At 44.1% G+C, this 22,386-nt stretch overlaps 4 protein-coding genes across 4 annotated transcripts; 2 read left to right on the top strand and 2 right to left on the bottom strand.

Annotated features, from left to right (window-relative positions):
• Positions 1-5,117: 5,117 nt before the first annotated feature.
• PCOAH_00053600 (Asparagine-rich protein) lies at positions 5,118-10,703 on the top strand (the record flags this gene model as incomplete). Its single annotated transcript, XM_020062140.1, has 1 exon — positions 5,118-10,703. One exon carries the CDS (start codon positions 5,118-5,120, stop codon positions 10,701-10,703), a length of 5,586 nt encoding a protein of 1,861 aa, XP_019917505.1.
• A 1,777-nt stretch (positions 10,704-12,480) lies between these two features.
• PCOAH_00053590 (Uncharacterized protein) lies at positions 12,481-15,564 on the top strand (the record flags this gene model as incomplete). Its single annotated transcript, XM_020062139.1, has 1 exon — positions 12,481-15,564. One exon carries the CDS (start codon positions 12,481-12,483, stop codon positions 15,562-15,564), a length of 3,084 nt encoding a protein of 1,027 aa, XP_019917645.1.
• A 58-nt stretch (positions 15,565-15,622) lies between these two features.
• Positions 15,623-17,466, bottom strand: PCOAH_00053580 (Uncharacterized protein; the record flags this gene model as incomplete). Its single annotated transcript, XM_020062138.1, has 2 exons — positions 15,623-15,712; positions 15,817-17,466. 2 exons carry the CDS (start codon positions 17,464-17,466, stop codon positions 15,623-15,625), a joined length of 1,740 nt encoding a protein of 579 aa, XP_019917762.1.
• A 933-nt stretch (positions 17,467-18,399) lies between these two features.
• Positions 18,400-20,889, bottom strand: PCOAH_00053570 (Chaperonin cpn60; the record flags this gene model as incomplete). Its single annotated transcript, XM_020062137.1, has 2 exons — positions 18,400-19,515; positions 19,870-20,889. 2 exons carry the CDS (start codon positions 20,887-20,889, stop codon positions 18,400-18,402), a joined length of 2,136 nt encoding a protein of 711 aa, XP_019917657.1.
• Positions 20,890-22,386: the final 1,497 nt, after the last annotated feature.

The raw sequence follows: 22,386 nt of genomic DNA, 5'->3' as shown, positions 1-22,386 counted from the left end.
GCAAAGCTCTCCTCGCGGAGTACTTTCCGCCTCAACGCCGACATACTCACATGAATGTATGTCAATGGGTAGTAAATATATGAATTTCTCCGCTTAAGGGGAATGCAATAGGCATACGAATTTTATGTGTATGCATAATTTTGCATTATACGCACGTATGCTTACAAATCTGCTTTCTTACTGCTTTTCGCCTTGCAGTGACCACTTACGTAGGAAAACTGACTCTCCTCTGACAATCGGCACCTCGTATTTGGCGAAAAGGAGAAAACGCAAAGGTTACGCACATGCGCAAAAATAAGTGGTGGAGTTACATACGTATGCACATTTGTCCAATGTGTTTAGGCCAATAGATACATACATATACACTTATCTACGTCCGCCATACCCTTCCCCCGCGGGAAAATGCGCGTCGGGAGAAATTTTCTGTCAAGGTGACATGTGAAAATGTGGGATTCACGCCGAAGGCAAGTGTACTCTTTATCCCACAAGTGCTCATGCAAATATATAAAAGCAAACTTGCAAAAGTACATTACATATAAATGTGCTAAAATGTATGTATATGTGCATGTACACGTATATGCATTTATATGTAAATATATCTATGCGCCTTCCACCCGCAAACGCTTGCACGGGCATCCCCCTGTTAGTTGCTTTCTCCCGCTCCTGTAATTGCCGCGCTCGTTTGCTCCTTCGGCAGCCCCCCGACGTGAAAAAAAAAAAAAATCCTACATTTATTATAATCCCCCTACATTTGACTATACATATTTTTATAAAAGCTCTATTAATTTCCCATAGAGCGGAATTGCAATTCGCAGCAAATGGATTAAATACCTCTCATTCCGTCCGCGATGGAAAAGCTACGCGGTAAAAGAAAAAAAAAAAAAAAGGGGGCACCTCCTCTTCCATTTTGAGAATGGGCCCCCCCGACCTGGTAACGTATAAAGGGATAAGCCCATATGCGGCAAATGTGCGTAACCGTGTAAGCATACGTTGTTTATATGCTGGTGCTGAGGTAACAATATATACATGCAGCCTCGGTCCCCATAGTGCTTTTATCTATCTCTAAATGTGAGGTGCATACATATTTATATATATGTATATGCATATGGGGTTGACCATGCCTAGGCGCAAATTGGGGCGTCGATATCTACGCGTCGGTGGGCATGTGTAGGGGCCCCAGCTTATCAGTGGGGGGTGAATAGCATAGAGCACATGCAACCCAGCACGGGGCGTATGAAAACAAAAAGCATATATATTTAAGTATATTTTATTTATATGTATACCCCTATATGCGCAGCTCACACGATTCGTATTGAAAAAAAAGAAAAAACCCATAGCGACAAAGTAGCAAAATAAAGTGTAGGTGGTAGTGCTACTATATACTCCCATCTTAATGTGTAATTTTAATTTTTTTTTTATTTGGTGCTGAGTTCAGCGTAAAAAAATTACGGGTTTAATTGCATCCTGCGAGAAAATAGCGTGCTTGTAAATTTTTTTTTTTTCTCTTCTTATACCTGTTCTCACATTCCGAATTGACTTATCTGGGAATCTATCATATGCGACGGTACGTCATTGTTATGTTGCGGTATGCAAGCGCAAGCCCGCCGAGGACCGGCGATGCAGGGAATCATCACCCCCCCACCCTATTTGAGTTTCCCTTCTGTACCATACGATTATATGCTTATGCACGAATTAAAAAGGATGGTGGTATGCATCCGAGGTATAATATATGCCAACACGTGAGAGGGAGGGTGCAAATATATATAAATGTATACTCCGCGTCACATGCATATTATAGGAGTATGTTCATTTTTTGCAAACGTCACATTACTCTCACATGTAGGAATATATATGTTTGTGCTGTAGCAACAAAGGGTGATAATTGCTATTTTAATTTTTTTCTCTTAGTTCCGTCCGCGGGGGAATTCTTAGCCCTTTTTTTTTTTTTTTTTTTTTTTTTTTTTTGAAGTGTTGAAATTTGGGTTGATACTCTTGTGATGTAATTTTCTTTCCCCTCCCCCTTATGTTTTTCTTTTTACCCATTTGCCAGTTTTTGCGTTTTAATCCATGTACATATTTGAACAAGGTACCACCCCCCCCATGAGGTGACAAGCGGTACAGGCTTGTGAGCACTGTATACATATATAATGTGAGGTGCACGTGAAAGTTAATGCGAAGTTTTATATACATGTTTTCCTATTTCCATTACGTGCATACTATATTGTCCCCATCACTTTCCATGCGTACTGTGCGTATGCAAACTCTTTCTTATGAATCATATTCTTCCCTCCCTTTTCGCAGTGCTTATGTAATAATCCCAGTTGGTTTTTATTTTTTCTATCATGTTATATACATGTAGTTTTAGATATTTATATGTTGGTATGTATTCTTCATTTTTCGTTTGCAATTTATTTATTTATTTATCGATGTTAGAAAGGAAATAAAAAACCTACTCATTTTAACATCTCGAGTTTGATTCATTTGATAGAGCTTACGTAACTCTCCCAATGTTTAGATGTATGTACGTTAGCCAAATTAGCCACGCTTGCCGAATTAGTCATGTTTGCCAAATTAGTCACGTTTGCTAAGTTAGCTTCCTTTGCCAAGTTTGCCGCGTTCGCAGCTTTCGCCGTTGCGTAGCCTGTTTTGAACAAGCAGAATTGTGAATTCCCCAACTTACGTGATGCTAAATTGCAGCGTTAAGCAGCCGTATGAACAGGCAAAAGGGGAATGCGCAAGTGGAAGCCGAAGCGAAAGCCGGCGCGTGTGAAGGATGTACCTCTGAGTGCTTGTGTATGCCCGTGCCCTTGTTTTTATGTTTATGAGAAGCTGCCGGCTTTCTCCAAAGCGCAGCACGAGCTAGCAAGCGGGCCTTAGTTTGTTTCTATATGTATGCCCATGCGTAGGCGCATAGCATACATGTGCAAATGATATATATATGTACTTGCCTACTTGCACATGCCCCCACTTAAATACGTGCGTGAACTCCCAGGCAAAGAACCGTGTTGAATGCTTACGATTTAAGTCTTATGCTTTTGGCGACTTGTTCCCGCGTTTTTATATGATACCATGTTATATTCCTCCATTGGGGGCAACTACATTGTTGGCTTTTTTTTTGAGATATGCTGTATATGCATATGAGTAGTTGAATTAAACGGATTATTATATATATATTTTTTCTTTGCATGCGTCCATGTCTGCGCGATTGCATGTGTATACACACGTGTATACATATACATGTTAACATGTTCCATTCGTGGTTCCATTATCGCTAGCCCCTTCACATTTGCACGCCTGATCACCGTGTACACTGGCGTGCGGGTCATTGTTATCTTATTGAAGGAACAAATGTAATAAAGAGTTGTACATAGGTAGCAAGCACATGTGTATGAATATTGGTGGGTGTAACTGTATGCACCTCCTCCATGTATGATTTAATTTGATGTATTACACATGAGCTTGCAAAAACATATGCTTATTTATCTACTCACCAGTATTTTTTTTTTTTTTTAATGACGCATTGATTGCAACATCCCCCCCACTTTTTTATCATTTGTTATTCTCCCCTTTTCCCAACATTCCTTTGCATTTTCCCGAGTTTCCTTTTTAGTATACATATATGTTCCTTCGCACATGCACCCGATGGACGTGGAGTATTTCACACGAGTGAGAGATAATGCATTATTGCCTCCGCGTCGTCCAATTCGTTTCACCTTAGCAGTGCATCTGTTCATCTACCACCTTAACTGTTTTTTTTTTTTTTTTTTTTTTTAACACCCATCCCACCTTTTTGCAGTTTTTTTGAGTGCGTATTTTTTTTTTTTTTTTTTTTTTTTTTCTTGAGAGAGAAAAAAAATAGCTAGCCTATATAGGCCCCAAATTGCGAGGAGCAAAATAGGCATGGAAAAGTAGACCAAGTCGAATACATCCCACCCCCTCCCATGTAGGATTATTATCCCGTGTGTGAAAAAAAAAAAAAAAAATGTGCTGAGTTCTGCCAACTTTATGCATTTGCAATTTCACTTCCCCTTATAATTTGATTTTCACTTCCCTTTTTATGTGCGCCTTCTTCGCACTGCGTGTGTTGTTAATTAAATGAGTGTTTTCTTCACGCCATAATGACAGTTAACGTTGCCAGTTGGCATTTCCATTTAGCATGTGCAGTTAACATTTCCAGTTAACGTGAGCCGCATATTTTTTATGATCTTCGATTCGCCCCCCTTATGTATTGTGTGTGCCTCTTGGCAACTTGTCCACGCCCGCTTGTCCACACCCGCCTGTCCACCCCTTTTCTTTTTTTGGGGGATCGCGTCATATGCAACCCACGCTTGTTGTTTGATCCTCCACGTTTGTACACCCACCTGTGTGAGACCACACATACCATGCAGCAGTTGTTGCGCCAGCGTTCATCTCTTCTCGCCACTTACCCCTGTGGTGTAGCATAAGCACACATATATATATTTATATACATTCACTTACATGTGCATACACATCCGCGAGCACATATAGTCGTATTTCTTCTGCAGAGAGAGAGTTCCTTTGGAGCGCTGTGGTTTTATGTCTCATTCGATATTTTATGTCACTGAATTTCACTTTTTTTTTTTCCCACCCCTTTGAGGTGTATAATTTTTCATTTGTGGACGCAAGAACCCGGGTTCCCGTTTTATCGTCCACCCGTTAGTCACTTTTTTCGCCTGTTTATTACTCTCCCCCCTGAATACACATACTCGGCTACTCCACGTCCACGCGAGTGTATTCAACCTCCATACCCTTTTTATGAATTTTCTTTTGAATTGGCACCACTTTGATATTCCTTCACCACTGCATGGAACGTTCCTTGTGAGCCATTAAATGGAACGCCAAGTGGAAGGACGAACCTCCATTTTGCCTTATCACAAATTGCATGTATTTATTTTTTTAATACGTTTACACAGTAGTGTGCGCACATTTTCGCACCTAAGTAGTAAAAATTAAAAATAAGAATAAAATAAAATAATTAATTAAAAAATTCAAAAAAAAAAAAAAAAACTTAACCATCGCATCAGCGATTTTTTCGTATCAAGATCTTCCAGCCCCCCTTGCACTGCTGCTGCCCTCTCACGTGAATACTGGAGAACATGGAGGAAATTCCCCAGGAAATGAATGATCGACAAGATGATAAATGCTCGAAGAAGTCGACCCCAGTGAAGTCGAAAGATGATGCGCCAGCTGTAAATGGAAAGGGAGGTAAAGGGAGCAACAGCAGCTGCAAGAGCGCCGGAGCGACCGCAGCGGCTGGGACCAGTGGAGGTGCCGGTGGTTACCTATTCAGTTTGATAGACCGATTTAATAGCCTGAAGAAGGTTGATCAGAAGGTGGAAGAAAAAAAAAGTGGTAACTTGAAGGAACCAAATGAGTGTAATGGTACCGACCAGAAGGGGGACGTGAAAAAAGGAACGGACGAGGCAAGTCGCGATGGTGATGCAAAGAAGGAGGGAAAAGCGGATCCCGCCGCAAAGAGTGAGAGAGGCCGTGGTAAGAAGGGCCTAAAGAAAGAGCCCAAGAAAGGGGTGAAAGAAGGAAAAGACGGTAGCGAAGAAATTGGCAAGACGGGCGAAACTGTCCAACGGGTGGAGAAAAGCTCCGATAAAAAGAACCCCCAAGATGAGATTGAAAAGGGAACAAGTGAACCCGTTTCTTGTAAAAACGGGAAGAAAGCGAATAGCAAGGGAGATGTAGGGAACAAGGAAAAGCCAACCAATGCTTCGGACTCCGCTAAGGAAGGAGATGGTTATACGAGCAACAATAGTGGAAGCAACAGGGGGAAGGGTGCCCCCTCCGATCGTGGAAGCGGAAACTCCAATGAGGACCCCTTGATGAAAAGTCCATGCGATGGGGAGCTAGCCAAAGTACAGGAACTAATTAAGCAAATAAAAAAAAATGAAGAGCTGTACAGTGATGAGTTGAACGGGGATCTGTTATTTCTCTACGAAGAGCTGTATCACACGCTTCTGGACCGTCTAGAGTCGACAAAATTGAAAAATAAAGACATGAAAAAACTCATAAAAAGGGAGATAGAGAAGTTTAAGGAGAATCACAGCATCGTGTCGGATTACCTTAAAGGGTGCGAACAGGAGGTGAAAGCAACGCTGGTGAGTTGGGGCGGTGATGATGAACAGGCTGGAAAACAGTCTGATAAGCAGTCCGCTGAACAGTCTGATAAACAGTCTGATAAACAGTCTGGTGAACAGTCGCGCCAAGAATCGGAGAAGAGCCAGGAAGCGACCGCCCAGCAGCTCGACCAAGGAATGGTAAGTCAAGTGAAGAAATCCTTTCATCAATACGTGGAACAAAAAATGAGTAACGACAATTATGATCACAGCGCGTTGGAAGAGAATTTGCTAAAGAACAGAAACATGAGCTTGCTCTTCCTGCTGTTTTGTAAAAAGCACATTATCCGCTTTGTGGAGGAAGTTTTTTCCACCATGCGCCTAATTGTTCAGAAGGGTGAGAAGTGCAAGAATCAAATGAGCTCCCTCTTGAAGAGACTAAACTCTATGAATACCATTTTACATTTCCTAATCACAACGAATGAGCGTAACGGTGGTGTAGATAATGCTGTGAATACGGCCGGCAATAGTAGTGGCTTAATGCACGGATCGTACAGCGATAAGGCCTTCCAGAGGGACACGAAGCTGTGTATAAACGGAGTAAACACCAAAATGGGAATGGCTTTAGTGGAGAACAAAGACTACGTCGATGTCAAGCGGGAGACGGAGGAATTGGGTGAGAAAGACGATAAGCATAAGCACCTGCATGAACGACTACAGTCGAATCATCTGCACCAAGAATTGCCCAACAAAACGAATTTCAGATCATTAAGCAATGGGAGCAACAAAACCAGTAAAATCAATAAACTCAGCTTAAACAAGAAGACATTCAACTACTTCCGGAAGGACATGAACGAAACGCAGGTTAGTCTGTCGACTTGCTTAACGGATACATCCGTTTTGGATAAAAAGGTGCGTGATAAAAATGTGAAAAAGAAGGTTATTGGTAACGAAAATGATAGCAGCGATGTAGTGGCGCAGAGTGATAAGGAAGGCGCCCCCTCGAAGAAGGCACCTTATGAAAACGCAGGCAGTGGCAGTGCAAATGGAAGTGGTAACGGAAGCCGAAGTGGAAAAAACACGCAGGGGAACAGTTCGTCGAATGACTACTTCAGCGATATGATGGTATACATTTCGTGGGTTCCGAAAAGCGCCCGATGCCAGTACCCATTGGAGTTGCCAAAAAACTCAGCCGAGAGGAATAAGCTAGCCGAATATATAGAAGCAAAGGAGCAAATGCTCTACATTCTTAAGCTAATGGGATATGAAGAGATAGATAATATATATTTTCACCCCCCTAAAGGATCTCATATTAAAATAAAGTTTAGAACGCTAGCTTGCATGAACAAATTTTTAAGGGCTTACAAAAACACCCCTGATAAGTGGAAGGAGGACATGTTTAATTTTTTCAACATCCCCCTGAGAAGCAGCATTTCCGTGAGGGACCTTCGAATTGAGAGAGCTGTTCCTAGATCCTCTGCGTCGGAGTTTAAAAAGATCAAAAAGATTAGCAAAAATTATCAAGACTTGTTTCTATTTAAGGACAATTATAATCTGTGTGAGGATGGAAATAGCACCACTTCCAAGATGGAAAAAGTCAACCTGCACTACGATGCGTTTAACAAGCATATCATGGTACACAATAACAGTGGGGGGACTACAGCTGCTACTTCTGCGGCCGCTTCTGTGGCGGGTGTTCCCACTGCAGCAGGTGCTATAGGGATGGTAGTAACGGACCCGCAGCAGCACTACAATGAAAGTACTCATTTTAGCTTGAAAAAGAACGCTGATCAGGGAAAGAGTTTTTCCAAGATGAAGGGCATTATGGGACCCATGGGTGGTGAGTTCAACTCAGGGGTTATGCATGGCGTGGGTGGAAATCCATCCCACGTGGACGACCTTCACAACGGGAATATGTCCCTAGGCGTGAACGCCACGAGTACCGCTTCTTATGGAGGCCTGAGCAGTTTTGGTGGCTATGGAGGTGGCATTTCTACAGGCACGACGAGCATCATGGGGGGTATCGGCACCAGTAGTAGCTACCTGAACGGCGCGGGAAATGGCATGATGAACAGCGGCGTTCATGCACCTTACCCCTTCTCGGGGCACCACAACACCAGTAGCAGCACCACCACAGCCACCGCACTGATGATGCCCAATGGAATGCTTAACAGGGTTAGCGGAGCTAGCGGAAACGTGCAGCACGGAGTTTATATGGGGGGGAAGAATGGCGGTAATAATGTGAGAGATGATGGAAGAACCTTCCTAGGAGGCACCCACATGGGAAGTGGATTCTCAAGTGGGAATGGCGGCATGGGGAGCAGCGTGAGTGGGCACTATGGCAGTCCCATGGGAAGTCACTTAGCAAACCACTCAGGAAACCACATAGGAAACCACTTAGGAACACCCCTCAACAGCGATACCTTCAACCACTACTCCAGCGGATGGATGCACAGCGGCGGCCTCAGTAACAAAGGAGGGAGCGGAAAACCGAGTTACCCCATTAACCATAACAACACCATGTGCACGTCCACGAGCGCTTCGAAAATTTTGTATCCTACGAAGAGCGGCAGGAACGTGAACAACAAAGGTAGTTGCGTGGGAATGGGTGGCACCTCTGGGGGAGAAGTAGTCGGAGGGTCTTTTCTGTCCAGCTCCAAGTTCCTCGGCAACAGCAATAGCAACAGCCATAACGGCATGCATGCCATGAACAAGGATTTTCTCACCAATGGAAGTTACACCCTAAAGAAGCAGACGCACTACGCATCCTTCTCGAATAACTCCAACGGAAACATGAATTCACTGAATGACCATTTTTACGCCTTCAATGGTAGCGGTGGAAGTACGGCCAACGTGAATGGATTAAACGACCTTAACGGTGCACACGGAGTGAACGGAGGCACCATTGGTAGCAACGGTATAGGAAGTCACAATTACGGAAGCAGCAGCATCATGGTGAATACAGTTCACAACACACAGCATAGCAACAACAACAGTAATAATAATTCGACTAGGGGGACACAAAACGGGACCACCAATTTGAACCCCTTCTCGACCAGCAGTGCACATCTGGACACAGCCACATTCACCAAGGAGAAAAATTATTTGCGTGGATTTAAAAATTCCTACATGGGCATGGGAAGTTTTGGTGGAGGAAGCGCGTATTCAGAGAACAACCTAAACAATAGCTGCAGCAACAGTTGTAGCAACAGCATTATGAACAACAGCAACGGGCTGATGGGTTTCTCTCACGGAAGGGTAGGGGGCGAAGAGTCTCTGAAGTCGAACAATGTAAGTGGTAACGACAGCAGCAGCGCCAACTGCCATAGTAATAAGTACGAATCCGATTTGGCTAGCCAAAAGTATGGCAACCAAAACGATGATATGAAGGAGGACTTTAAAAATCTGATCAACATAGACTTCATTAACGACATCGACATGGAGTTCGACGAGAAGAACAACGACCAAATATCTGTGAACAATGGTAGTGACCACAACAGTGGGAATGTGTACGAAGAATTCCACCAACTGAATAATAGACACACGAATAATGAGAAGCGGTTAAACGAGTTAAGCAGTTGCATGAGCGAAGAGTTCCTAAGCGGGGGCGCCAAGGCTCGTGACTTTGAAAAGTTCGACAAATTTGCAAGCTTCGAAAAATTCGACAGCTTTGACAAGTTTGAAAGCTACAACAAGTATGATAAGTATGATAAGTATGATAACTACGATAAGTATGATAGTTATGATAAGTATGATAAGTTCGATACGTACGATAAGCTGCCCTTTAAGAACGTGAACCATGAGCCCAGCTACCGCATGAACGGAGAGGAAGATGAGCAGGCAGAAGCGGCAGACGCAGAAGATGCAGAGGTAAAAAACTTCAACGACGAAATAAATTTACGTGAAAAGGAATTTGCGAACTCGAATTCCAGTCTTAGTAAGAATAATCAAGTTGGAAATGCCTTCGGAGTGGATGTTGATGATGACACGGGGATGATCCTGTCTGAGGGATTTAACAACTACTTCTGTGAAGAGAACCCCAAAAGTTTGTACAACTATTATGGTAGTTCTAGCGGAGGTGGAATGCTGACTCATACCACTTCTACGGCCACCACTGGTAATAAGAGTAGCTTGCATTTAAATTTGAGCACAAGTGGAAATAGCGGGCATAATAGCAGCTCAGCTATTTTGGGAGAAGCCACTTTGAGTAATAATTGCAGTGGGGGTATGGAAACATCAGAGAATGGCATAGGCACTTCTGCGGCGAACGGGTTGGCTAACTCATCTGGAAACTCCACGACCAACTCAGTTGGCAACAACGGCATGATCAACACGACCTCTTCCCTTTACCGGAACACCATGACCCCTAAATTGTATATGGATGCTAACCCAATGAACAGCACCTTTGGAAAGTATGATGAGGGTAACTTTTGCGAGGTAAACAAGGAAGACAAACTGAGAGAAACAGGGGATGGTGCAGCTTCCGCAGTGGCTGACTACGATTTAAAAATGAGCGAAGAGGATGCAAATAAAGGTTTTTTAAATTACCCTTTCCAGTCCTCACGTGTCGACAACGAGCAAAGTTTTTCGGACAATTACGTTAACTTCTTCTGATTTATCCCTCCTGCCCTTTTTCAGCGGAGCGGATTTTAATTAAGAACAGAGGATTGACTCCTCTCCACATTTGAATGGCCAATGCCATTTTGGCATATCCCAATTGTGTACCCAACGAGTCACACATATAGTAACAACAAAAATATAATTGTTACCTTTGGTATGATTTTTCTCCACCCCTCATTTTTTTTTTTTTTTCATTCGAAAGTCGAAACTTGTTTAGTCCCCATTTGTGAATATGAGACGCACAAGACGACGACACACAACACAAAACACACCTTACTCTGATCGGTTGATTTATTGATTGATGACCCTGCCGAGGTTGACATTTGAAAATTCTTTTTTTTTTCATTTTTTCCTTTTTTTTTTGAAGTTTGAGAGTGATGTCTTATCCTCCCCCTATTCATTCAGCTGCATATAAGTATCCATGTGTGTACTTATCTATTCATTCCTATTTATTCTTATTTATTTGTTTATTTATTTTTATTATTACCCCACCTGATATACCTCTGTGTGCATTCTTTTGAAGTCACAAAATTGTGAGGCAGTCTAATTTTGCGTGCCCCCCCCCGCGTGCTTGCGGCTGTGCTGTTGTTACGTGTATGCATGATGCACCTGTATTGTATATTCATGCAACACCTGTGCGGTTTTTTTTTTTTTAATTAAATTTAAAGAAAAAAGGAAACTGATTAAATTTAAAAAAATCGAAAATAAAAAAAAAAAGCAGAGCTGTGTCAGGGGAGGGTATAAGTGTACACCCCACTACCCCCGTGTATCATCACCGCTATTTGGGAAGATGCCGATTGGCATGCAGGAGGGAAGAAGTGCCTGCCCGCGCGGGTGCCTAGACGTGACTATGCTACTTTCCTCCTTGCATACGTTTAGCCTCGGCTACGTTCGGAAGATCATTCCTTTTTGCTAATTAGGCCCACCTGCGTATACATGCAATTGTGCAGGTATCCCCTCCTTTTTCCAACGTTCAGCTTAGCTTCCGCCCGGAGATAATTTCTCGTGGGAGAGCTACTAACATGCTCTGCGATTAATTGCAATTTACAAGCGGAGGTTGTCAAAACGCGTTTAATTCTTCAACGGAGAAGGGGACACTTTCCAAAAAAGGGTAGACTTTTTTTTTTTTTTCCTTGAGTGTAAAGTTGTTTCCTTCGGGTGGCAACGAAATGATGGGGATAGCGGGATAGAGGAAGCAGCAATGTTTCTTGTTCGTTCTGGTCATCCACCTCTGTGCGTTCACTCCCTCGCGGGGGTGATCTGCAGTGGCGCACCTGAGCGGGCAACACACAAGCTGCATAGGTCACATATGCGTTGCATCGCCCGTTGGTAGGTTTCCCCAATGTACACGCAAATAATGCCGGTGCGTAGATCTCCTTGGACCGTTCTACCTCCTTCATTTTACTCTCCCCTTGGGGGAAAAAAATATCCCCGTTTTGCTTCCTTCCCCTCAATTCTGCTAGTGGTAGGTTGCGCTTCACCCGTTTGGCCAAACGAATATGCACCCATCGGGGGGGAAAGGGGGAGCCGAAGTGGAACATTTTCTCGCCCAGAAAAAATTACAAAAAAGAAGAAAAAAAAAAAAAGGTGGAAAAAGCGATGAAGAAGAAAAAAATAAATTCCCTTCCTCTTAAACTTTGTCCCCATGCGTATGTTGCCCAGCCGTTCTGTACACAGTGTACAACTTTCGTCCAGCATGTTGTGGGTTCAGCGCACATGACGCTTTTTCCCACTTAATTTATTACCACGTCATCTGCGCTGAACCCGCAACATGCTGGACGAAAGGGAGAGAAACCTACAGAGGTACGCTTTGCATCTGGAGAAGAAGGACCTCGTTTTTAAAGGGAACAAAAAAAAAAACGATCTGAAGAGCATTTTATATTTCCCATCCTTGTTTTGGTTCAATGGGCAGTTTTGTCCCCCCATTCCCTACTTCACGTTTGATCACCATGAAGAGGGGACGGCAGAAGTGGGGAATCCCTACCCGGAGGAAGGAAAGAAATGTCCATTCAGAGTAAGTGTGGTGGATTTCCTAACCTGTGGGGTCCACAAAAACAGTGTCATCGTAAAGAGAGTGGTAAAAAATGAGGTCTTGAACGTAAGTATGTTTAGCGACATGAAGGTTGTGTCATGCGTTTTTTATGTAAACATTGAGTATGTGATGGGGGTGGGTCCCTTCTTTGGCACGAGGAGGAATCCTTTTTTTTTTTGTATATCTTGGGCCACTTTGGGGAAGGAGGGTCACGAAACGGGGGAGACGCAGCAATATACCAAGCGAGGGACCCATGAGGCGGCAAAAGGGGGGAAGTGGCCAAACGGAGGGGCAAAAGTCGGATCGTCAGCCCCATTCGGGGTGGAAACCCCCTCACTCAGCTGCAACATGCGGAACGCCCTGGACACGGCCCCTCGACAGCTCCTCCTCTACAACGAAAAGAAAGAAATACACCTCTTCGACTATGTAACAAACAAATCTCGCTTAATCACACGAGAAAAAATACAAGTGACGGCACTGCAGTTTAGCTTTTTGCACATAAGTGAGCACAACAGTCTTTACAGTAAGATGGAGACAGACATATACGAGGGGAGCATCAAGATTGTGGACCTGGACCAGGTGGGAGAGCAGCTTTGGCGCAAGAACAGATACTGCTTTGAGGTTCTGCAGGAGTCGCTCAGCGGGGCCACAGGTAAATATAATCTGCCAAACGGAGAGGAAGCCCCCTGCGGGCAGTGCCGCGTGGACAAAATCCTACGGCGGATGTTCTACGTGCTTATATATGGAGACAGCGAAGGAAACGTTTACTTCCTAATCCCAGAGAAGGAAGTAAAACTAAAAAAAAACTTCAGAAGAGGGGAGAAAATACACCTCATCGAGACCAACGTGAAGGCCTACTTCAACACGGAAGGTGACAACAATTTAGCCACTGTGTTGAGCAGCAATGTAAACGTCTTTTTATCCTATAGGGACTGCATTTTGGTTTTCAATTTCCCCTTGTATGAGCCCCTTTTTGTGGTGAACGTGGGCGATGAGGTGATTTTCTCCCTCAGTGCCTGTCTTAACGGGGTCGACGAGGTGTACTTTGCCTTCTCCACGCAGAGATGCGTCAGAATTGGGGAAGTATCACGGGGGGGAGAAGTGCTCCGCGTAGAGGTAGACAACACTCAAGTGGATAACACGAAAGAACACATCGTCCAAGGGAGCGCAACCCAAGTTCAGCACAGTGGGAATAACCCACAGAACTCCAAGCAGCAAAAGAGCCACACCTGCATTTGCTTCGGAAGGGACAACGATCTCTACATAACCAGCGGGGATAAGGGAATCATCCACAGGTATAATTTGAAGCAAAAACAGATTACCCATAAATATGACCCCAGATGTAAGAGAATCTTTTATTTATCCATGTGCATCCTGAACGGAGAAGACTACGCCTACGTGTACGACGCGGAGAAATTCCTCTGCCTGTTCCAACTAAGCAAGCAAAAAAACGTATACAAAGTTTTTACCCTGTCTGTGTGGGTTTATCATATTCTTTGCCTTCGAACCAACGTTATTTTTTCCCTCGGAAATGAAAATGTGTACTGTTTGGAGGTAAAAAAGAAAGGGGACAACAAGGACACCGGCAACAATAACAACAATCGCAACGATCGAAACGGTAATGTGTTCCTCACGAAGCCGTTCTACTCCGACCGGATGAGCGTCTGCACGTATATGACAAATCACCCATACCTACCACTCGTAGCTTTTGTAAACAAGAAACTGCAGTTTGGTTTTTTCTCCTTGGTGGATACTCAAAGGAGAAGTGTAATCGTTCCGCCTATACGAGAAAATGGGAAAGTCTTTTCTTTATGTTGGTTTAGTACAAGGAAGCAAATGGAGGTGGTCGATTTTGCTCCTGGCGGTGATGACCTCACCGTTGGGGACCCTCTCACGATTAATCAGTTCACAGATGAATGGACAGGGGGAATAACTCCAAATGGAGGAGGAAAAAATAAGAAAAAGGACGAAAATACCCGGATCAACACACACATGGCACATCTTATACAGAACAGCCCTTACGATACACACCTGGTAGTGCTGAATGAAGACACGCTGTTTCTTTACAACGTCCTGACTAGCCATGTGACAGACTTAAAGGATTATTTGAAAAAGGCAATGCCCGAATTTTGTGGAAAAAAGAATTTTCTCAAATCTACGATTTATGGAAAAATATGCTACGTTTTTATTTTTTCAGAAAAAAATATGCTTCTAATCTTTGACCAGCATTTCACGTTTTCATTGCGAAGGATAAATGTAGATGACCGCATTGTCCGCTTTTACCTGGGCGATGGGTACCTCTTCATTCACTCCAACACGTCTGTTTATTTTACCTCCCTGAGGAACGCGCTTTCCCTCTTTCCTGAGTTCGCCCAAGGGGGGGATGCGGATGCTCATGCTGAAAATTTACTGTTCACGAAGGTGGATACGGCAGAAACGTTTAAGATAGTTCTTTTCGATTTTCTCTGCGTGGGGGAAGAAACGTACTTGGCTGTTTTTACCAAGCGGAAGGAGATTCTTGTGTATAAGATACGCATGGGGGAAGACCAGAACGAAGGGGGCGGCACCACAAACAACACCCTGAACGGAACAAGTCTAGAAGCCGAGCGGATCGCCCAATTCCTCAGCTTTTACCACTTCGAACACTTAAACAAAGTAGGAAGCATCCTGAGCATGAAGTTTTTTTACTGTTCCACCAAACGGCGGACGTACTTAATTTTCGGCGGGCTGGAGCAGTTTCTCTTCTTCTGGGATTTTGCCAAGTATCCCCTCGTGCGGCGGGGAGAGGGCAACATAAAGGGAATGAGTAGCGTGGGGAAATGAGCAAACAAAGGAGGTAACGTCTGTGTCATGTCACTACCCAGATGCCACCCCAGGGAGTTCATCGAATATTCACGTTAAACATGCGAACGATCTCGCGCACCAACTGTTCGTGCAGCTCCTTCACGAAGCCTCTGAAGGTCTGCTGATTCTGAAGAAGGAGGAGGGGAAAACGAAGGCGATTTGTGTATGCATCACGAACGGTTACAGTAGTGAGTTATGCCAAGTAGTGTCGCGTTGTATCGCCTGTCCTACCCGTATGCTTGCCGGCGCGGCGTACAGAAACTTGTACGTGTAACTGGTCCTTCTGGAGCCTTTATGGGTGAACACATCTAGAAGTAGAACCCGCCTGAGCAAACGATTGCCTCCCACAGGGGGTGCAAAATGAAGAACCGTTTTTGTGAAGAGCTCCGTGTCCCACTCTGAGTTAACATAAAAGGAAACATCTCTCTCCTCGTGTCGTATATTATATAAATTTAAAAAGTACAGAAAGAAATCGCTCTTTGGTCGATTTGGATCCCTTTTCCTCGACAAATGGTTCAGTAATGCGTTCCTCAAATGGGTTCCCTCCAACTTGGGGGAATCTACTAGGATGTTTTCATCACCGACGGGTTCTTCCCTCAGGGATGCTGGCCCATTTGTTTGAACAGATACATCTCCATTCGTTTGAACAGATACATCTCCACTTGTTCGAACTGATGCATCTCCATTTGTGTCTCCCCCTGGAATGTCATCATGCCCAATAATATTTTCAACCGTGTCTTTTTCCCCCCCCTCTGTGTTCGTTTTTTTTGTTAATAAAGTATTCCCTGCCGTGTTCGTAATGTACAAATATAGGTCCCGTATCCTGTTGACCTCCCACACTATCATGGCTATTCTATCCAACCCTAACCCTATGGCTAAGTAATCACCCACATCATACTGCTTCCATTTTCGAAAGAGAATTTTTTCCTTTAAGATTCCACAACCCAAAATTTCAACCCATTTGCCGTTGTGATAAACTTCTGCTTGCAACGAATTCCTGGTAAAATCGAAGGAGTCTTTCTTTATCCTCCATTTATGTGTCTTGCCAAAGAGTGAGTCTAGCAGTGAACAGAGAAAGTACAGGAGCTGTTTCTTCTTACCTATCAGTTCGTTTTTTATTTTTATATATATATCCATTTGGTTAAAAAATGGAAAGTGCAATTTGTCAATATTGTCTTTTCTGAAAACGTTCGAGATGATGAGGATGTTGTCTGTGCCGCGGTCTGGCTGTGACGGCGCGTTGTGGTACTCTCCCTCTGCAGTTTGTTCGTTTTGCTCTGCATCTTTTTCGATGTCCCCATTTTGGCAATGCTCACGCAAGGACAGACGGGGCACTTCCTCATTCGTTGCTTCTTCGACAGTGCATTCACTTTGTATCACTGTTTGGTTCGTGGGTATGCCCCCATTTGGTGTCCCCCCACAATGTGGAACGTGCCTCCCCTTTTGCTCCCCCCTTAGCAAGTGACAAACATGGGGAAAGAGAGACGTCGCCTGGGGGATGTACAAAAGGGAGTCCGAAAAGTAAAAGTTATTCCTCGCAGATGTGGTATCATTTGTGTTCTTAATCAAAATATCATTAAAGCATAAATTCTTTTGGTACAGTGGGCACTTGCTGTAAACTACCCAGAAGGAAGACTCCCTTTTCAGGTGATCAAGGATCCTCGTCGTTACATGGTGGATGGGGTGATTCTTAATAGTGTACACATATTTAAATCTGCCATAATTGATTATGTCATTTTTTACGTGGTAACTGTTGCTCAGTTTTGACAGCGTGAAATTACTTATGCAGTGGTGAGGGGGGTTAAGACCGCTGTAGCAGCGCCCAAGTTGCGTGGAAAAGGCGGCTATTAGGAAGGTGTGCAGAGCAAAGAAGAGGCGCATTTCAGAGGTACGAAAAAAGGAGAAGGCCGCTGGGGAAGGGAACCACGAAAGGAACCGCAAATCGAACCAAACGGCGGAGTTTCATCGTTCCTTACACATATCCCCATTCTGCATTTTCTCAAAATTTCAAAATGTTTAAAAAAAAAAAAAAAATGCCTGAAGAATAGTCAGCCAAATTTTGTGCTTTTCAACAAAATGGCTATTTTTTTTTTTTTTTTTTTTTTTTTTTTTTTCTCAATTTTGGCTGAACGGTTCATACAAAAATGGGGCGACTTGCTCCCTCGCGTCGTTCTGCAGTTCGGGGGTAAGAGGGCATACACATGGGTGCCGCGGTATGCGAACAGGTCATGCTCGACAAGTGACACACGACACGCAACGTTCGTATGGTTAGAACATGCTGCTGTTTCGCTGGTCGATATAGAATGGGTCTGCGGGCGCTCGCGTCGCTGCGCTAATCGAGTCAAGAAAAGTGAATTAAAAAAAAGAAAAGCAAGTTTGGATGGCTCAAATTCGCCGTGGAATTTTCCCGTTTTGAGATTCATACCGCCCCGAATGGCCGGCGGGGTTGATAAAACAGCGCGCTGTTATACGCGTGACCGAGTGAATTAAACGCAAGGAATAATGCAGGATAGATTAATTATCTTAAAAAATAAAAAGGTACATGGCCACGCCATGCAAAAGTGCTAGAACAATTACGCGTGCGCGTGCACACACATTTACTTATTAAAGGGGTCAAAAAAAAAAAAAAAAAAAAAAAAAATTGACAGGGGAAATAAACTGCTTACGGGGGAGACAAAGGTGCCACGTTCACGTTCACGTCCGTTCTGCTAATTTTTTCGATCTCTCTGTTGTGGCAACCATGTGTGTCTGCTTCCCACTTGCTTCGGTTTCAGCCACCGTTCTGATCCCTCCACACACACACATACACACTTCCTACTCATCGTAGTTGTACCCGTCGTCTTCCTCCTCATCCTCATCGCCGTCGTCATCCTCGTCGTCTTCCTCATCCTCCTCATCATCCTCATCCTCTTCATCATCTTCATCCTCCAGATCGTCCTCATCCTCGTCATCGTCCATATGGTCTAGTTTTCTGCTGTATCCTCCAGCCCGTCTATGCTTCTGCAGGTAGTTGGGCGAGTTGATGCTCGAATCGAGGATTCCCTTGTCCTTCTTCTCACTGTCCACCATCATGCACTCGGTGGTCAAAACCATACTTGCTATACTACAGCTATTTTTAATAACACTTATGATCACATTAGTGCTGTCGATAATTCCATTCTCCACCATATTCACAAATTTGTTTGTATTCACATCGTATCCAAATCCGTATTTGTCTTTTGAATTTAAAATAATCTTCACGACGTTTTCTCCATTCACTCCTGCGTTGTCAGCTATTTGTTTGGTAATTACATCTAAGCTGCTGACTACTATGTTTGCACCCATTTTTCGGAGCTCCATTTCGGATTCTAAATTACCCACTAGATCTAGATACTTTTTATCCTCTTGGTTCCCTGTGTTTTGAAGTTCCTCTTCAATTTTCTTGTGTATCTCATTTATGAAGTTCGATTTGATTATTTCCAGATAAGTGACTCCTCCTCCTGGGACGTATCCAATGTCGATTGCGCTCTTCACTGCATTCGTCGCATCTTCGTATTTAAACTTCCTCTCCTTTTGTTCCGTTTCTGTATTTCCTCCTATTAATATTTTGGCAATACCACCTGACAAGGCAGCTATTCTCTCGTTTAATTTTTCCTTGTCATATTTGGACGTCGTTTCTTCGAGCTCCTTCTTCAAAACCTTAATCCTGTCGTCTATCTGGTTTTTGTACTCCTCTTTCGTGATTAGACTGGTTCTATCTTTCTTCACAATGAGTGTGTTTGCGCTTCCCAGGAGGGTGAGGTAGTTGTTATCGAAGGAACTCATATTGTTGTGAAGGTTGTTTAGGTCTAATCCCACATCCGCGCTTATGTATTTGCTGTTCGTCACGATACATAGATCTTTTAGGTAGTCCTTGCGCCTGTCTCCGAAGGAGGGGGCTCTTATGGGGACCTGCAAAAAGGGGTTGTTATTGTTGCATTAATGTGCGGATGATTTTTTCATGCAATTTGGTAGGCGGTTCGGGGGGATGCAGTATACAGCAATACGGGACTCCCCTCATAGCGCGAATACAGTGCCCCACGAAAAGGACTCTGCTGCGGAGGTTTCCCCCCATGTGGGAGGACGGTACCATAGAGGTAACCCTGCTTTAGGGGTTACTCTACTTCTGCACCCTCTCAGTTTTTTTCTATCTCCACATTTTTTGCGCGTAAAAAAAGGCTAATAAATTTTACGCAATGTAAATGTGGAGAGGGGTATCCACGTAACAGAATAACAGCGTAACAGCGTGACCACCTATAAACTTACCACCTTGATGGCGCCCTTGAGTTTATTTATGATGAGTGTCTGAAGCACCTCATTGCTAAAATCATCGGCGATGATGCAAAGGGGCTGCTTATTCTTCGCGAAGATTTCCAAAATGGGTAGAATAGACTGAATGTTGTCAATGTTCTGATCCGTTATCAGCGTAGAAACATTGTTATATTCAATGTGATCTTTATTTTCATTGTAGAGAAGGTAAGGGTTAATAATTCCCCTGTCAAAATTGTACCCTTCTGTGAATTCTAGCTTATCATTAATATCAGCATTGTCGTCTAAAATGATGGCGGCATTTTTTCCCAACTTGTCATACGCATTGGCGATGATGCTTCCCATGTGGGTGTCATTATTACTAGCTATAGTGGCGATGTTTAAAATGTCTTTATACGTCTTAATTGGCGTAGATAATGACTTTATCTTTTCTATAATCATTTTGGAGGCTAGCTGTATTCCCCTTTGTATTGGAATAGGGTTGTGGTTTTTATTAACTTGGTCTATACCCTTCCTCGTAATGGTGGCTGTCATTAATGCTGTCGAGCTTGTACCATCTCCCGCTTTGTCATTCGATATGTTGGTACTTTCCTGCATTAACTTAACTCCATTATTTTTCTTCCTATCCTTTAGTGATATGTTTTTTGCAATTGTCACTCCGTCGTTAATTATTAGGGGACTTCCATATTCCTTCTCAAGAAGAACGTTTCTTCCCCTCGGACCTAAGGTTAGCTTCACTACATCTGACACCGTTAAAATGCCTCGTAGCAACTCGTTTCGACATTCATTCCCGTAGATGATGTCCTTTCCTTTCACCTTATTTTCGGTCATTTTTACCTTCACGTAGTTTTCCTTCCTCCTGCTTATGAGCTTACTGTTGATGTATCTGAGCCTTTTACTGAGGAGACCCCTGCGCTTGCCGCTTAGTCCCCTCTTCCGTTTCACGCTTTGCCCGCACTTGAGCAAGCAGCCCAGGAGGGCTACTACCAGGAGCACTACTGCGGGTCTCACGTTCATTTGGATTTAGGAGTAGCCTATTTTTGGGTGGAAGTGACAACCCGTGCAGATTGTTTCGCCTCACCGGTGTAAATGTATAGGTGAATGGCGCACACCTGGGAATGTGCTTCCCCCCCTCCTGCCTGTTCGTACACCTGCAAAAGGTGTAATCACGTACACTATTCTTGCACGTGTACCGGGGGGGAAGTCGCAATCACTGCTTCAGACTACTAGGTCACACGCTCATGTGTAGGAAAGGGCCAAATGAGCGCATACACTTGGGAGGATTTATCTATATATGTGCCACTCCACAAAAAGTGGTAGCCCCAACAAATGACAGCTACGTGAATGTCGACTGACTCGAATTACACGTGTGCCTCGACCAACGGCGACGTTATTTCTGATGCTTGGAGAGGGGCGTAACTCCGCGGTTGGAAAAAGTCCCTTGTGGAGATTTGTTCGCAGCTTTTTTTTTTTTTTTTTTCTTGGTTACTACTTTATGTATTGGCTAGCACAGGAAAAAAAAGCATCACCTGCGTTGTATCATTTGGAAGGAAAAAAAAAAAAAAAAAAGGAGAGCATTTGCGAGTGAAGAAGCATATACCAACGCAACAGCGAACGAAAACATGTGCACGCAATGTGTCACCTCCGAAGAAACGCTTCTTTTCTACCTGTTGGGGGCAGGGCCACTACGTGAAAAAATACGCCACTTTCTTCATTCATACTGCCCCGGCTGCTTCTACATATAACAGGCAGAATCGCCCCCCACGGTGTTGCGGGAAAAAGCCGGGGCGACGTCACCGGCGTGCGATTTGCGGCACCCCCGGCCGTCCCGGGGGACTGGGGCCACTCTCCCACAATCGCTAATCCAACCTGATGCTCCCCCAGAGGCTACTCCATATCGATGCTCCCTCTTAGGTTACCCCATCTCGATCCTCATTCCTGTGTGCGCGGTTTGCCCACGCTCCGGTGCCCTTCATTTTTGCGGCACAACTTTCTCCCATGGTGTTCTTTTCCCACACGTGCATATGCTGGGCTTGTTTCCGCTTTGGGCTACAGCCAGTGCATAAGGAATCCCCAGGGTGGCATCCTTCGCTCGTTTTCCGGTTTGCCTCCCGTGATAGGTTACACCCCTGTTGGCACTTCCCCAGATTGGTATTCCGCAGCAAAGATATATTTTTTTTTTTTTTTTTTTTTTTTTTCACGCACAAGCACACCTCGATCACGCGGATGTTTTTCCCTGTTCCTTCGCTTTATTCTCCGTTAACTGGTTTTTTCCCCCGCTTTACTGCCTCGCAGTTTAGTCACATCCCAGGTCGATCGCTTTGTTCGTTCCCCACCGGATCAACCACCACGCGGACTCGAATAAGTGAACAGAGCATCAGCTGGCCAGGAATTACATCCTTTGAAAAAACTTTGTTTGCACGCTTATGTGCACATATGTACGTGCGCCAGTTCCAGCGGCACCCAAAAGAGACGATCCCTTTTAAAGGGCTAAGGAGTCTTCCAGATTCACAC

This window comes from Plasmodium coatneyi, chromosome 14 (genome assembly GCF_001680005.1).
Source record: "Plasmodium coatneyi strain Hackeri chromosome 14, complete sequence".
Classification (NCBI taxonomy): domain Eukaryota; phylum Apicomplexa; class Aconoidasida; order Haemosporida; family Plasmodiidae; genus Plasmodium; species Plasmodium coatneyi.
Note: the sequence above shows the minus strand (reverse complement) of the source record. Positions and strands in the feature narration are given on the sequence as shown.